This window comes from Cherax quadricarinatus, chromosome 11 (genome assembly GCF_038502225.1).
Source record: "Cherax quadricarinatus isolate ZL_2023a chromosome 11, ASM3850222v1, whole genome shotgun sequence".
NCBI lineage: Eukaryota > Metazoa > Arthropoda > Malacostraca > Decapoda > Parastacidae > Cherax > Cherax quadricarinatus.
The window spans coordinates 46,846,324-46,863,557 of NC_091302.1; the positions used below are offsets into that span (position 1 = coordinate 46,846,324).

Genomic DNA, 17,234 nt, shown 5'->3' on the forward strand with positions numbered 1-17,234 from the left:
GTGAGTGAATTTAAGGCCAGCAAAGGTTGGTTTGAGAGATTTAAGAAGCGTAGTGGCATCCATAGTGTGATAAGGCATGGTGAGGCTGCCAGTTCGGACCACAAAGCGGCTGAAAAATATGTGCAGGAATTCAAGGAGTACATAGAAACTGAAGGACTGAAACCTGAACAAGTGTTTAATTGTGATGAAACAGGCCTGTTCTGGAAGAAAATGCCAAGCAGGACCTACATTACTCAGGAGGAAAAGGCACTCCCAGGACATAAGCCTATGAAAGACAGGCTTACTTTGTTGATGTGTGCCAATGCTACTGGTGATTGCAAAGTGAAGCCTTTATTAGTGTATCACTCTGAAACTCCCAGAGCGTTCAGGCAAAAGAATGTCCTCAAGGATAATTTGTGTGTGCTGTGGAGGGCAAACAGTAAGGCATGGGTCACTAGGGAATTTTTCTATAACTGGTTACACCATGCATTTGCCCCCAATGTGAAAAATTACCTAACTGAAAAGAAATTAGAACTTAAGTGCCTCCTGGTGTTAGACAATGCCCCTGGTCATCCTACAGACGTGGCAGAGCGACTTTATGGGGACATGAGCTTCATTAAGGTGAAGTTTTTGCCTCCTAATACCACGCCTCTCCTGCAGCCCATGGACCAGCAGGTTATTTCCAACTTCAAGAAACTGTACACAAAAGCTCTGTTTGAAAGGTGCTTTGTAATGACCTCAGAAACTCAACTGACTCTAAGAGAGTTTTGGAGAGATCACTTTAATATCCTCAATTGTGTAAACCTTATAGGTAAGGCTTGGGAGGAAGTGACTAAGAGGACCTTGAACTCTGCTTGGAAGAAACTGTGGCCAGAATGTGTAGACAAAAGGGATTTTGAAGGGTTTGAGGCTAACCCTGAGAATCCTGTGCCAGTTGAGGAATCCATTGTGGCATTGGGAAAGTCCTTGGGGTTGGAGGTTAGTGGGGAGGATGTGGAAGAGTTGGTGGAGGAGGACAATGAAGAACTAACCACTGATGAGCTGATAGATCAACTTCAAGAGCAAGAGGCCAGACCTGGGGAAACTGGTTCAGAGGAGGGGAGAGAGAAATTGAAGAAGTTGCCTACTACAAAGATAAAGGAAATCTGTGCTAAGTGGCTTGAAGTGCAAACCTTCATGGATGAAAATCACCCTCACACAGCTATTGCAAGCCGTGCTGGTGATTATTACACTGACAATGTTGTGAAACACTTTAGGCAAGTCATAAAGGAACGAGAGGTACAGGCCACTATGGACAGATATCTTGTGCGAAAGAAGTCCAGTGACTCTGAAGCTGGCCCTAGTGGCATTAAAAAAAGAAGGGAAGTAACCCCAGAAAAGGACTTACTACCTCAAGTCCTAATGGAAGGGGATTCCCCTTCTAAACAGTAAGAAGATAATGCTCTCCCCTCCTCCCATCCCATCAATCATCACCAGATCTTCAATAAAAGTAAGTGTCATGTAATTGTGCATGCCTTTTTCAGTTTGTGTGTATTAAAATTAACATTTCATGTGGTAAAAAAAAATTTTTTTCATACTTTTGGGCGTCTTGCACGGATTAATTTTATTTCCATTATTTCTTATGGGGAAAATTCATTCGCATAACGATTATTTCGCATAACAATTATCCCTCTTGCACGGATTAAAATCGTTAACCGGGGGTCCACTGTATATAGCCGTCCTGCTCCACTTCTGGTTAGTGTGACTTTGTAAATGGTCCAAGTCAGACCGAAACGTCGTCGTAAGCTTCTCTCTTTTATGTGCGGGTTATTTGTGTATCGTTCCAATCACGGCATTGTGCCTTTTTTGTTATTTATATTTATGGTGTTTTAATCTTTAATCAAGGCTTTTTTCCAGTCAACATAGAAATACCTCATTTCAGTATTTGTGTTTTTTCCAAGTCAATACAAATCATTTTTTATAATGTTTAGTCTGACAGCAGCCTACCCACTTAATAAAGATATTAAAACTAAAGTAAAAATAGCTGCATCTATTAACACCATGAAAATTAATTATTTTATTTTACATTAAAATCTAAGAAAAATTCAGAATCTTGCAGACATAACATTTTCTAGCGTAAGTATGCAGTATATTTTGTCTGATTACCATTATGAATATAATATTACCATATAATTACACTGAAAATTACTTTCTATATAAAACTTAAATTAGCACAGCTGATTTGTTATCAGTAATACCTGAGTGGACTGATGTCATCGAAGTCCATTCTATTGCGATCAGCTTTCATCATCTCTATGAACATGTTGAAAGAACCTCTTTCATTGTAGAATACTAACACATCTTCGCCAGCACTCACCAGCTTTAAAAAAGAAAAAGAAAAATCAAACACAATCTGTCAGTCTACCAGGAAACTTTTGCAGTCACAAAATTAATTAATTTTTATCTTAATTGGCTTTCTTTATGTTTGAATCAATAGGGAAACTGCTAAATTCAGTGATAAATTCCAAGAATGATAAAAGCATTACAACATGAATGCAAGCACACACATACACATGTGCTTATTTAATTACATGCAGTGCAATGATTGTCAGATTTTCACAAATACTTATCTTGAGTTGGGGTCAAACAGGTAGTATGGACTAGCTTAAAAGAAGGCTGCCAAGAATCCCTCTACTTTCCTTTGTATAAAAATCCTTAAAAATACTAAATATACTAGCCCTTCATACATATTATTCTGTGCAATATATGTAAGAGAATATTAATTGTAATCTGAGTAAGCTTTATTCCTGGAAGGCTGAATAATTTCAGAGACTGCAAGAAGGTGTTTGATGCTGTACTCCACAAGAGGATGGGCCAAAAACTTGAGATTCAGGTGGATACAGGCAAAGTATTCCAGTGGATGAAGAAGCACCTTAAGGAAAGAAAGCAAAGAGTGATTGTCAGGAAAGACATCAGACTGGGGTTCTGCAAGGTTTGGTATTGGGACCAGTACTGTTTCTGATTTATGTGAATGACATTCCAGATGCGAATGATTTAGATACATTCCTGTTTGTCAATATAAAACTATTGAGAATAAAATCAGATGAAGAAAAGGAAAGGCTCCAAAAGGGATCTGGACAAATTGCCAGAGTGGTCAGATAGATAAATGGTTGCTTGAATTCAACCCTAGTAAATGTAAAGTCATGAATTCAGATTAGGGAAGGAGCAAGAAGACAAGAAATAAGGTATAGACTAGAGGGGACAGAGGCTGCAAACTGCTCAAAGAGAAAGAACAAGGGGTAAGCATCATGCCCAACAGACCACCAGAGGCTCACATCAACCAATGAACCTCTGCAGCCAATGATTGTCTGGCAAATCTAAGAGTAACCTTCAGGAACTTCAACAGTCATTTGGGCTCTTTAAACAACATACATTAGACCAATCTTGGAGTATATAGAACTAATATGGAACTTGCACCTGAAAGAGCATGTTAAGAAACAGTAGAAAGTTCAGAAGAATGCAACAAGGCTTATTCCTGAGCTATGTCTTGGTGAGCAATTTCACCAAGACAGTCATCATGGCAAAGAGATATCAGGAATACCTGGTAATCAGATTGATGGCAAAATACTGCTGGACACTGGTGAATCATATTAAAAAAAAGCAAAGAAAAAAAAATTGTGATGTCAATATGTTTGTAAGATTGGAAATTTCTGCTATTTTTGTTACGCATATATTTAATTTACCTCCATGGGGAAGTGGAACAGAATTCTTCCTCCGTAAGCCATGCGTGTCGTAAGGGGCAACTAAAATGCCAGGAGCAAGGGGCTAGTAACCCCTTCTCCTATATATATTACTAAATTTATATAGAAAAACTTTTGTTTTTCTTTTTGAGCCACCCTGCTTCGGTGGGATACGGCCGGTGCGTTAAAAAAGAAAGATATTTAATTTACCTTCAGAAAGATTAGTTTTGTCATTGCATGTACCACACTTTACATCTATGCATAATACCTATGATTGTTAATTAACATATATCATATGGTTCTTCAACGTTAAATAGCCAAAATATTGATCACAAGATTGAAAAAAATCTTGAGCCATAGACTAAATAACCTCAGATTTGTTATCAAAGTTAGTTTTAAACAACCAATTTGATTTCTGAGCTCGATAAAAATGTTAATTTTATTGGCCAGTGTTGTTTTAGTCTGTTCTTCTCGAGACAGCTACGAATCAGCCGTTATGTTAGGACATGCCAAACAAGTATATAATCAAACCTTTCAAAATAGTTCATTACTCACTTCCTGCATAACCATATCCTGACTTCGACGAAGGAACTGTCCCTCTGCTTTGACTATGGTTTGCAGGAACTTAAGATACTGAACATGCCGGCCATGAGTCTCGATGCAATGAATGAAGTGCTGTATGACCCGCTCTGATACTTCACCACACAACTGCGAGTTATCTTTGAACACAGCACATACCGTCTTGGCTTCCAGCAGCTGTAAGAACACAGAATGCATTAATGAAGGCTTAGAACTTAGAATATATACACAAACAGTACTTTTCATTTATTAAACAACCGTGGTTGTTTAATATATTTATAGATGGGGTTGTAAGAGAAGTAAATGCGAGGGTCTTGGCAAGAGGCGTGGAGTTAAAAGATAAAGAATCACACACAAAGTGGGAGTTGTCACAGCTGCTCTTTGCTGATGACACTGTGCTCTTGGGAGATTCTGAAGAGAAGTTGCAGAGATTGGTGGATGAATTTGGTAGGGTGTGCAAAAGAAGAAAATTAAAGGTGAATACAGGAAAGAGTAAGGTTATGAGGATAACAAAAAGATTAGGTGATGAAAGATTGAATATCAGATTGGAGGGAGAGAGTATGGAGGAGGTGAACGTATTCAGATATTTGGGAGTGGACGTGTCAGCGGATGGGTCTATGAAAGATGAGGTGAATCATAGAATTGATGAGGGAAAAAGAGTGAGTGGTGCACTTAGGAGTCTGTGGAGACAAAGAACTTTGTCCTTGGAGGCAAAGAGGGGAATGTATGAGAGTATAGTTTTACCAACGCTCTTATATGGGTGTGAAGCGTGGGTGATGAATGTTGCAGCGAGGAGAAGGCTGGAGGCAGTGGAGATGTCATGTCTGAGGGCAATGTGTGGTGTGAATATAATGCAGAGAATTCGTAGTTTGGAAGTTAGGAGGAGGTGCGGGATTACCAAAACTGTTGTCCAGAGGGCTGAGGAAGGGTTGTTGAGGTGGTTCGGACATGTAGAGAGAATGGAGCGAAACAGAATGACTTCAAGAGTGTATCAGTCTGTAGTGGAAGGAAGGCGGGGTAGGGGTCGGCCTAGGAAGGGTTGGAGGGAGGGGGTAAAGGAGGTTTTGTGTGCGAGGGGCTTGGACTTCCAGCAGGCATGCGTGAGCGTGTTTGATAGGAGTGAATGGAGACAAATGGTTTTTAATACTTGACGTGCTGTTGGAGTGTGAGCAAAGTAACATTTATGAAGGGATTCAGGGAAACCGGCAGGCCGGACTTGAGTCCTGGAGATGGGAAGTACAGTGCCTGCACTCTGAAGGATGGGTGTTAATGTTGCAGTTTAAAAACTGTAGTGTAAAGCACCCTTCTGGCAAGACAGTGATGGAGTGAATGATGGTGAAAGTTTTTCTTTTTCGGGCCACCCTGCCTTGGTGGGAATCGGCCGGTGTGATAATAAAAAAAAAAAAAATACTAGAAAATACATTTTTGAGATATTCAAGTGAAAATAAGAATACCCTAAAATGTGAAAGTTGTAACATTTATTATATGAAAGCTAATTCACTATTAAAAAAAATGTATTGAATATCAGTAGCTCATAAAATTATATGCACTCAAAAAAGATTTTGAAAATTATTAAAAAACATGAATGAAGCAATTACTCTTAGCCAAATAAATTAGTTATGACTCAACAAGGTCATCATTCAGATTAACTTAAATAATTCTGTTCTGCAAAGAGGAAGTGAGAGACTTCAAAATCTAACATTCATAAGAAACTCATAACACTGCATATCTATTCAGTGAGTTTCACAAAAACATTAATACAGTTCATTATTTACCCCTGGATTGAGGAAGAGATCAATACTCTTGTAGAGAAGAGCTTGATTTGGCCGATCACCAAGGCAAAAGTTTTGCAGAAACTGATGAGCTAGTTCAATCAACTCATTCATACGTTTATCTTCTTTTTTGTCATAGGGAATCTGAGAGGAGTTAAAAAGACTATGATAAAAAACATTACAAAAAGACATAAGAAGACTGAAGAATTAAGCAATGCAACAGTATTGAAAAACAAGAAATTGCTATGAATAGAAAAACCATATGAGATACAAGAATAAAAAAGGTGACAATAGGGATAATTCTTAAACACACACCTGATACACCTGAAGATTGACTAGCAGACAAAAAAAAAAAAAAAATATTTCATAAGCATAAAAACAATTGATTGAATTTTAGTGAATGTGTTTTCTTTGTATCACCCTGTACTGGCAGTAGAGGGCCACTGAGTTAAAAAAAAAATAAATATGTATGAGGATAATGAGGTTCAGGTTAGGGTGTGTAGAAGAGAGGGAGACTACTTCCCTGTAAAAGTAGGTCTTAGGCAGGGATGTGTAATGTCACCATGGCTGTTTAATGTATTTATTGATGGGGTTGTAGAAGAAGCAAATGTTAGGGTGTTGGGGTGAGGGGTGGGATTAAATTATGGGGAATCAAATACAAAATGGGAGTTGACACAGTTACTTTTTGCTGATGATACTGTGCTTATGGGAGATTCTAAAGAAAAGTTGCAGAGGTTAGTGGACGAGTTTGGGAGGATGTGTAAAGGCAGAAAGTTGAAAGTGAACATAGATAAGAGTTAAAGTGATGAGGGTATCAAATGGTTTAGATAAAGAAAAATTGGATATCACACTGGAGAGAGGGAGTATGGAAGAAGTGAGTGTTTTCAGATACATGGGAGTTGACTTGTCAGCGGAAGGGTTTATGAAGGATGAGGTTAACCATAGATATGATGAAGGAAAAAAGGCGAGTGGTGCACTGAGGTATCTGTGGAGACAAAAACGTTATCCAAGGAGGCAAAGAAAGGAATGTATGAAAGTATAGTGGTACCAACACTCTTATATGGGTGTGAAGCTTGGGTTGTAAATGCTGCAGCAAGGAGGCAGTGGAGATGTCCTGTCTAAGGGCAATGTGTGGTGTAAATATTATACAGAAAATTCGGAGTGTGGAAATTAGGAGAAGGTGAGGAGTTGAAGAGGGGTTGTTGAAGAGTGGTTGTTGAGGTGGTTTGGTCATTCAGAGAGAATGGATCAAAGTAGAATGACATGGAAAGCATATAAATCTGTAGGGGAAGGAAGGTCGGGTAGGGGTCGTCCTCAAAAAGGTTAGAAGCAGGGGGTAAAGGAGGTTTTGTGGGCAAGGGGGCTTGGACGTCCAGCAAGCGTGCGTGAGTGTGTTAGATAGGAGTTAATAGAGACGAATGGTTTTTGGGACCTGACAAGCTGCTGGAGTGTGAGCAGGGTAATATTTAGTGAAGGGATTTTCTTCTTTTGCACACCCTACCAAATTCATCCACCAATCTCTGCAACTTCTCTTCAGAATCTCCCAAGAGCACAGTGTCATCACAGCTGCTCTTTGCTGATGACACTGTGCTCTTGGGAGATTCTGAAGAGAAGTTGCAGAGATTGGTGGATGAATTTGGTAGGGTGTGCAAAAGAAGAAAATTAAAGGTGAATACAGGAAAGAGTAAGGTTATGAGGATAACAAAAAGATTAGGTGATGAAAGATTGAATATCAGATTGGAGGGAGAGAGTATGGAGGAGGTGAACGTATTCAGATATTTGGGAGTGGACGTGTCAGCGGATGGGTCTATGAAAGATGAGGTGAATCATAGAATTGATGAGGGAAAAAGAGTGAGTGGTGCACTTAGGAGTCTGTGGAGACAAAGAACTTTGTCCTTGGAGGCAAAGAGGGGAATGTATGAGAGTATAGTTTTACCAACGCTCTTATATGGGTGTGAAGCGTGGGTGATGAATGTTGCAGCGAGGAGAAGGCTGGAGGCAGTGGAGATGTCATGTCTGAGGGCAATGTGTGGTGTGAATATAATGCAGAGAATTCGTAGTTTGGAAGTTAGGAGGAGGTGCGGGATTACCAAAACTGTTGTCCAGAGGGCTGAGGAAGGGTTGTTGAGGTGGTTCGGACATGTAGAGAGAATGGAGCGAAACAGAATGACTTCAAGAGTGTATCAGTCTGTAGTGGAAGGAAGGCGGGGTAGGGGTCGGCCTAGGAAGGGTTGGAGGGAGGGGGTAAAGGAGGTTTTGTGTGCGAGGGGCTTGGACTTCCAGCAGGCATGCGTGAGCGTGTTTGATAGGAGTGAATGGAGACAAATGGTTTTTAATACTTGACGTGCTGTTGGAGTGTGAGCAAAGTAACATTTATGAAGGGATTCAGGGAAACCGGCAGGCCGGACTTGAGTCCTGGAGATGGGAAGTACAGTGCCTGCACTCTGAAGGAGGGGTGTTAATGTTGCAGTTTAAAAACTGTAGTGTAAAGCACCCTTCTGGCAAGACAGTGATGGAGTGAATGATGGTGAAAGTTTTTCTTTTTCGGGCCACCCTGCCTTGGTGGGAATCGGCCGGTGTGATAATAAAAAAAAAAAAAAAAAAAATTCAGGGAAATCGGTTATTTTTATATAGCCGGACTTGAGTGCTGGAAATGGGAAGTACAATGCCTGCACTTTAAAGTAGGGGTTTGGGATATTGGCAGTTTGGAGGGATATGTTATATATCCTTATATATGCTTCTGAACTGTTGTATCTGGGTGCCTCTGCAAAAACAGTGATTATGTATGATTATGTATATGTGAGGTGAAAGGGTTGGATGATAAAAGTATTTTCTTTTTGGGGATTTTCTTTCTTTTTAGGTCACCCTGTCTCAGTGGGAGACGGCTGATTTATTGACAAAAAAAAAAAAACAATATTTTGCCATAACAGAAAATGATGCAAGTTTATATGAAGGCAAAATTATAAACTGAGTTTGCTTTTCACCAGCTTCATTAAAATTACTTTCAATGAATATCAACACCACAAAAATAGTGAAAACATTATACATTTAAAAAATGGAAAGAACCCTGCAAGCATTAGTGATATCAAAGACTTAGAAGAATACAGCGGACGCTCAGTTACCGGCCGTAATCCATTCCAGAAGCTTGGCCTAAAACAAAAATGGCCAAAAACCGAATGATATTTCTCATAAGAATTAATGTAAATACAATTAATCCACTCCAGACAACTAAAAATATTCACAAAAAAGTTTTATTAATTAATGAATTAAAATAAATGCATGAACAATTAAATCAGGATTACATACCTTTATTGATGACTCTTCTTGACTTATGGAAGATAGGGAGGAGGAGAGAGGGAATTGGGGTTATTGTTTGGAAGGGGAATTCCCCTCCATAATGACTTCAGGCAACAAGTCCCTCTCTGGGGTTACTTCCCTTGTTTGTCTTTTAATGCCACTAGGACAAGCTTGAGAGTGACTGCACACCTGTCGCACAAAATAACTGTCAAGAGTGCTTTGTTTCTGGCATCTCTAAGATTTGCCTGAAGTGGGACAAAGTTTTGTCACTGAATATGTTGCAGATATGGCTTGTTTCAGCTTGGTTAGGGTGGTATTTCTCTACAAAAGCTTGCACCCCAGTCCACACTGCACAAATCTCGTTAATTTCTGAAGAAGGCAACTCCTTCATTCCCTCTACCTCCTCCTCTGAAGTAAGTTCCTCAGCTGCAGTCTGTTGCTGTTCAAGTTGAAGCTCTTGCAGCTCTTCAGTGGTTAGCTCTTCCTTGTGGTCGTCCACCAACTCTTCCACATCCTCACCACTAACCTCCAACCCCATGGACTTCCCCAATGCCACAACAGAATCCACAGCAGGCAGAGGGTCATCAGGGTCAGCCTTAAACCTTTCAAAATCCCTCTCTTAGGCACAACCTGACCACAATTTTCTCCAAACAGAGTTCAAAGTCCTCTGGCCCATGGACCTGCTGGTCCAAGGGCCAGAGGAGAGGAGTGGTGTTAGGAGGCAAGAACTTCACTGTGATGAAACGTAATTCCACAGATGAGAGGTCTACCAAGTTTGGAGGATGAGCAGGAGCATTGTCCAGTACCAGGAGGCACTTGAGTGGCAATTTATGTTCCAGGAGGTATTTTTTCACACTGGGGCCAAACACATCATTGAGCCACTCTTTGAAAATGTGCCTTGTGACCCATGCCTTACTGTTAGCTTTCCACATCACACACAATCTATTCTTGATGACATTGTTTTTCTTGAACACTACTGGGATTTTCGGAGTGATACACCAGCAAAGGCTTCACTCCGAAATCCCCAATAGCAGTAGCACAGAACAAAAGAGTAAGCCTGTCTTTCATAGGCTTGTGGCCTGGCAGTGCTTTTTTCTCCTGAGTAATGTAGGTCCTCTTTGGCATTTTCTTCTAAAACAGGCCTGTTTTGTCACAAGTGAACACTTGTTGGGGTTTGAAGTCTTCAGCCTTTATGTACCCCTGGAATTCCTGTACGAATTTTTCAGCCGCACATTTGTCAAAACTTGCAGCTTTGCCATGCCTTGCCACACTGCGTATGCCACTACGCTTCTTAAATCTCTCAAACCAGCCTTTGCTGTCCCTAAATTCACTAACATCAGCACTTGTTCCAGGAATTTTCTTTACAAGATCTGCATGCACCTGCCTTGCCTTCTCACCAATGGATTCCACAACACTGTCTTTCACTAACTGTTTTTCAGTGATCCACAACAACAACAACTTCTTCATATTTTCAATTATTGGTGGCCTTTGGTTAGCACATTTGCCCCTTTTGCCACATCAGCTTGCTTGATTCGTTCCTTCTTTGCCAGGATAGCAGTGATTGTTGATTTGTTTTTCACATACATCCTGGTAAGCTCAAGCAATCGAAGGCCATTCTCATATTTTTCAACAACTTGTTTCTTAAATTCCATGGTGTTTCTCACTTTTTTTACCAGAGGAACTTTACTAGGAACATTCTTTGGGGCCATGGTAACTTATTTTGCAGTTGCACTTAATGAAAAACCTCCAAAAACAATGAAAATGTTTGGATGAATGACCACAAACTTCCTCACTTGCCCAGACACACCTAGACTGATGCACAAGCTGTGGTGGCCGGCTGGTTGACACGTCCCATACGGCTGATAACCGAAATAACAGCCGATAACCTGGAGCCGAAAACCCAGCCAATAACTGAGCTGGCCAATAACCGAGGGTCCACTGTATATGCAAAATAATGAGTTACATGAAGCACTTGGTCCAGCTCTTTCATGAGGATGATAAAAATTGTGTGTTCATGATACAAATAATTTTTTAACACCCCGGTTGTCTCCCACCAAGGTTAGGATAATGCAAAACAAAAACACACTCACCATTATTCATTTAGTAGCTGTCTTGCCAGAGGTGCACAGACATCATAAGTCAAATGACTGAACAGCAACATCCCCAACCCCTCCTCCTGAGTACAGACATTACACTTCCCACCTCCAGGATTTAAATCCAGCTAAACAATATCACCTGAATTCCTTCGTAAATGCTACTTGCTCACACTCTAAGAGAACATCAGTCTGTAAAAACAGTTGACTCCAATCACTCTAACACACTCAAAAGCCTACTGGATACTCAAGCCCCTAGCACTCAAAACCTCCATTATCTCTCTTCTACCAAAAAGACAAACCCTACCCCTCCTTCCCTCCTGTTCCCAATTTATACACCTTTGTTAACCTGTTCTGCTCTATCCATTATAAATGCCCAAACCATCACCACAATCCTTCCTCAATCCTCTGAATTATGCCTTTGGTAACCCTACATCATCTGATTTCTACACTCTGAATTCTCTGTATAAAATTTACACAACACAATGCTCTCAAACATATTTCCACAGCCCCTAGTCATCTCCTTACTACAATATTCAAAGCCCATGTTTCACACTCATAAAAGTGTTGGAATCACAATAATCTAGTATATACACACTTTTTTTTTTAACACTGGCCACCTCCCACTGAGGTAGGGTGACCTGACAAAAAACAAAAAACAAAAAGCACTTTCACTGTCACCCATTTAATCACTATCTTGCCAGAAGGGCACTTACATCACAGTTCAGATGACCCTCCAAACTGTAACATCTCCACCTCTCCTTCAGAGTGCAGGCACTGTACTTCCCACCTCCAGGACTCAAGTTCAGCTAACCAGTTTTTCTGCATCCCTTCCTAAATGTTACCTTGCTCACACTCCAAGAGCATGTCAAATCATAAAAGCCACTTGCTTCTATTTAAAATTCTCACACAAGCATGTTGGATGTCCAAGCTCCCCTTTTCTGCCTCCATATATAAATATTTTGCTGTCCAGAGCTGCCTCAATGCACCACCTACCTCTTTTCCTTATCTGTTCAGTGGTTCACATTGTTTCACAGACCTATGTGTCAACATGTCTACTCCCACATATCTAAACATGTTAAGATCTATTACAATGCTCATCCATATAACATGGTGTGTATAAAAGCAATTAAAAAAGTACATCCAGTAGTGCATGGAAAGGCTTTCATTTTATTCGTTATTCAATTTTGGATGCACCTTCAATAGCATTTGCCAAAAATTCCACCATACAGAGGAGCTTCATAAGAAAACTTACTGTTCACCCACTTCCTCCATAATCCCTCCCTCCAATCTGATACAGGCATCCAATCTTTCACTGCCTAGACATTTTTGGTCTTTCTTATCACCTTACTCTTTTCTATGTTCACTTTTAATTTCCTTCATTTATACATACATACAAATATATACATACCTGCAAAAGCTCTAAAACAACACTATGAATGCCCATATTTCTTAAAAGACGTTGTTCATTCCTCTTTGGTGTCAGATTGCCATGACTGGATTGTGTAACACAGAGCTTGTTCATCCTCACTAGTATCTGCCAAGAATTTAATCGAGATTTAATGTAAAAAAATATCTACAGACTAGAACATTTCACAATATTATTTTTAGAAGAACTGGCATTACATCAGTGTATAATTACTTGTCTTTTGACAAGCCAAAAAAAAAAAAAAAAAAAAAAAAAAGATTCCGGAGCTATGGCAAAAAATGGTTCCCTTGCTGGCTTACAGGAGAAAGACAATAATGAAATACGGGATCATATAAAGATAGCATACAGTGAAATAAATAACTTCTAAGCACCATAAGGCACATGTGGCTACAAGGAGAAACTAATAGTCGAATACCAGAATAGGATCAAAGAAAGGATGAAATTACTACATTTACTGAGAACTTTTAAAGAACTATTACTAAGTTGTGAAGATGAATAGCTCTCCAAAAACAAGAATTTAATATAACTGAATTAAATGTAATTTTTTTTTTTTCAACAAGTCGGCCGTCTCCCACCGAGGCAGGATGACCCAAAAAGAAAGAAGATTCCCAAAAAGAAAATACTTTCATCATCATTCAACATTTTAACCACACTCATACATAATCAGTCTTGGCAGAGGTGCCCAGATACAACAGTTTAGAAGCATATACAAAGATATATAACTTATCCCTCCAAACTGCCAGTATCCCAAACCCCTCCTTTAAAGTGCAAGCATTGTACTTCCCATTTCCAGTACTCAAATCCAGCTATACAAAAATCACCAGTTTCCCTGAATCCCTTCACTAAATATTACCCTGCTCACACTCCAACAGCTCGTTAGGTCCCAAAAACCATTCGCCTCCATTCACTCCTATTTAACATGCTCACACACATTTACTTGAAGTCCAAGCCCCTCGCCCACAAAACCTCCTTTACCCCCTCTCTCCAACCTTTTCGAGGACGACCCCTACCCGACCTTCCTTCCCCTACAGATTTATACACTCTCCAAGTCATCCTACTTTGATCCATTCTCTCTAAATGACCAAACCATCTCAACAACCCCTCTTCAGCCCTCTAGCTAATACTTTTATTAACTCCACATATTCTCCTTACTTCCACACTCCGAATTCTCTGCATAATATTTACACCACACATTGCCCTTAGACAAGACATCTCCACTGCCTCCAGTGGCCTCCTTGCTGCAGCATTTACAACCCACGCTTCACACCCATATACGAGTGTTCATACCACTATATGTACTTTCATACATCCCCTTCTTTGCCTCCATGGATAACATGTTTTGTCTCCATAAATACCTCAACACACCACTTACCTTTTTTCCTTCATCAATTCTACGATTAACCTCATCATTCATAAACCCATCTGCTGACATGTCAACTCCCAAATATCTGAAAACGTTCACTTCTTCCATACTCCCTCTCTTCAATGTGATATCCAATGTTTCCTATCTAAATCATTTGATACCCTCATCACCTTACTCTTATCTATATTCACTTTCAACTTTATACCTTTACACACCCTCCCAAACTCGTCCACTAACCTTTGAAACTTTTCTTTAAAATCTCCCATAAGCACAATATCATCAGCAAAAAATAACTGTGTCAACTCCCATTTTGTACTTGATTCCCCAGAATTTAATCTCACCCCTCTCCTCAACACCCTAGCATTTACTTCTTTCACAACCCCATCTATAAATATATTAAACAACCATGATGACATTACACATCCCTGTCTAAGACCTACTTTTACTGGGAAGTAATCTCCTTCTCTCCTACACACTCTAACCTGAGCCTCACTATCTTCACAAAAACACTTTACAGCATTTAATAACATATCACTGCTGGCTCCGGCTTCTTTCAGCCAAAGTGTGATGTAGCCAACTTCTTACTTTCTCCTTACCTTAAAACACCATTACTGTCCCCTTAAACATAAATTATACAAAAGTTGCACATACAAATAACCCAATTTTTTCCCTTATGCTCTTCATTTTACATAATAGTATTTTATATAACGTATGGATTTTCAGGAATGTAACCTACATGCTGACAATGTTTTGCAATACATGTTTCTTACCACTATCAACAGTATGCAGTAATGCATATACAGTATCATAATGCAACCATCTACAACAATGCATAATAATCTCTTACCTGCTGAATTCGCTTGTAGTTATCTGCTTGCTCAGGTTCAAGTGGAGGACCAAGACCCAAATCTATGGCTGACTCCTGCTTGTCTTGAGCCGAAAGCATTGGTGCAGGAGGCTTTTTAGGTTTCCTATCTGCTGTAATTACAAATAAAAATAAAAATTAACACAAAGAGGTGGATATGTATGTTCCAATCTTGCAATGCTAGAATTAAGTAAAATGTTACCTTGTTCTCGAGTGTAAACCATATTTCCTAATAAATACACTTACAAACTATAGGTCACAGTTACCAAGTCTTCTTTTCACAATTGTTCCAAGGTTAACACACAAATATTTACACAAACATTAATGAGGGAAGAGCTTTTCTTTACATTAATACAATGAATCAAGGAAGTTAAGAGTATGAACAAAGCTAGGCAGTTGATTGCCTACATACTTGCTTACCCTGCCTACCACTCAAAAGGAAGCTTATTCGAAACTGTTAACCACTCTTTCATTACATAGTAGGTGAGTTTTCTTTATGTTTAAAATGTTTTTAATTAACAATGATCTTTGTTTAAGCATTATATCTGAATAAAATACAGAGAAAATATACCTATTTCTGCTGAGGGCATTACATTCAAATTACTCTAGTCCCTTATGTATCTACAACCATTTACCTGTTCATACAATATTCATGTAATGTTTTGTGAATAAAGAATCTAAATCTGAATGGGCAATTTTTTTTTTTTCAATAAGTCGGCAGTCTCCCAATGAGGCAGGGTGACCCAAAAAAGAAGGAAAATCCCCAAAAAGAAAATATTTTCATCATTCAACACTTTCACCTCGCTCATACATAATCACTGTTTTTGCAGAGGTGCTCAGAATACAACAGTTTAGAAGTATATATATATAAAAATATACAATATATCCCTCCAAACTGCCAATATCCCAAACCCCTCCTTTAGAGTGCAGGCATTGCACTTCCCATTTCCAGGACTCAAGTTTGGTTATATAAAATAACCGGATTCCCTGAACCCTTTCACTAAATATTACCCTGCTCACACTCCAACAGCTCGTCAGGTCCCAAAAACCATTCATCTCCATTCACTTCTAACAGGCTCATGCACGCTTGCTGGAAGTCCAAACCCCTCGCCCACAACACCTCCTTTACCCCCTCCCTCCAACCTTCTTGAGGACGACCCCTACCCCGCCTTCCTTCCCCAACAGATTCATATGCTCTCCATGTCGTTCTATTTTGATCCATTCTCTCTAAATGACCAAGCACCTCAACAAACCCTCTTCAGCCCTCTGACTAATACTTTTATTAACTCCACACCTTCTCCTAATTTCTACACTCCAAATTTTCTTCATAATATTTACACCACACATTGCCCTTAGACAGGACATCTCCACTGCCTCCAACCACCTTCTCACTGCAGTATTTACAACCCAAGCTTCACACCCATATAAGAGTGTTGATACTACTATACTTTCATACATTCCCTTCTTTGCCTTCATAGATAACATTTTTTGCCTCCACATATACCTCAATGTACCACTTACCTTTTTTCCTTCATCAATTCTATGATTAACCTCATCCTTCATAAATCTATCCGCTAACACATCAACTCCCAAATATCTGAAAACATTCACTTCTTCCATACTCCTCCTCCCCAATTTGATATCCAATTTTTCTTTATCTAAATCATTTGATACCCTCATCACCTTACTCTTTTCTATGTTCACTTTCAACTTTCTACCTTTACACACATTCCCAAACTCATCCACTAACCTTTGCAATTTTTCTCTAGAATCTCCCATAAGCACAGTATCATCAGCAAAAAGTAACTTTGTCACTTCCCATTTTGTATTTGATTCCCCATAATTTAATCCCACCACTCTCCTGAACACCCTAGCATTTACTTCTTTTACAACCTCATCTATAAATATATTAAACAACCATGGTGACATTACACATCCCTGTCTAAGACCTACTTTTACTGGGAAGTAGTCTCCCTCTCTTCTACACACCCTAACCTGAGCCTCACTATCCTGATAAAAACTCTTTATAGCATTTAGTAACTTACCACCTCTTCCATATACAGTGGACCCCCGGTTAACGATATTTTTTCACTCCAGAAGTATGTTCAGGTGCCAGTACTGACCGAATTTGTTCCCAT

The 17,234-nt window shown here is 39.5% G+C and overlaps 1 protein-coding gene across 16 annotated transcripts in view; it reads right to left on the minus strand.

The window, feature by feature from the left end:
* Positions 1-17,234, minus strand: part of Itpr (Inositol 1,4,5,-trisphosphate receptor) — a 590,630-nt gene that overhangs the window by 327,133 nt on the left and 246,263 nt on the right. For all 16 annotated transcript variants that reach the window (XM_070084086.1, XM_070084085.1, XM_070084080.1 and 13 more), the window contains 5 exons: positions 15,079-15,209; positions 12,851-12,976; positions 6,053-6,193; positions 4,254-4,454; positions 2,217-2,338 (listed from right to left, as the gene is read on the minus strand). In XM_070084086.1, coding sequence (XP_069940187.1) covers positions 2,217-2,338; positions 4,254-4,454; positions 6,053-6,193; positions 12,851-12,976; positions 15,079-15,209 — 721 coding nt within the window. The remainder of the gene's footprint in view (positions 1-2,216; positions 2,339-4,253; positions 4,455-6,052; positions 6,194-12,850; positions 12,977-15,078; positions 15,210-17,234) is intronic.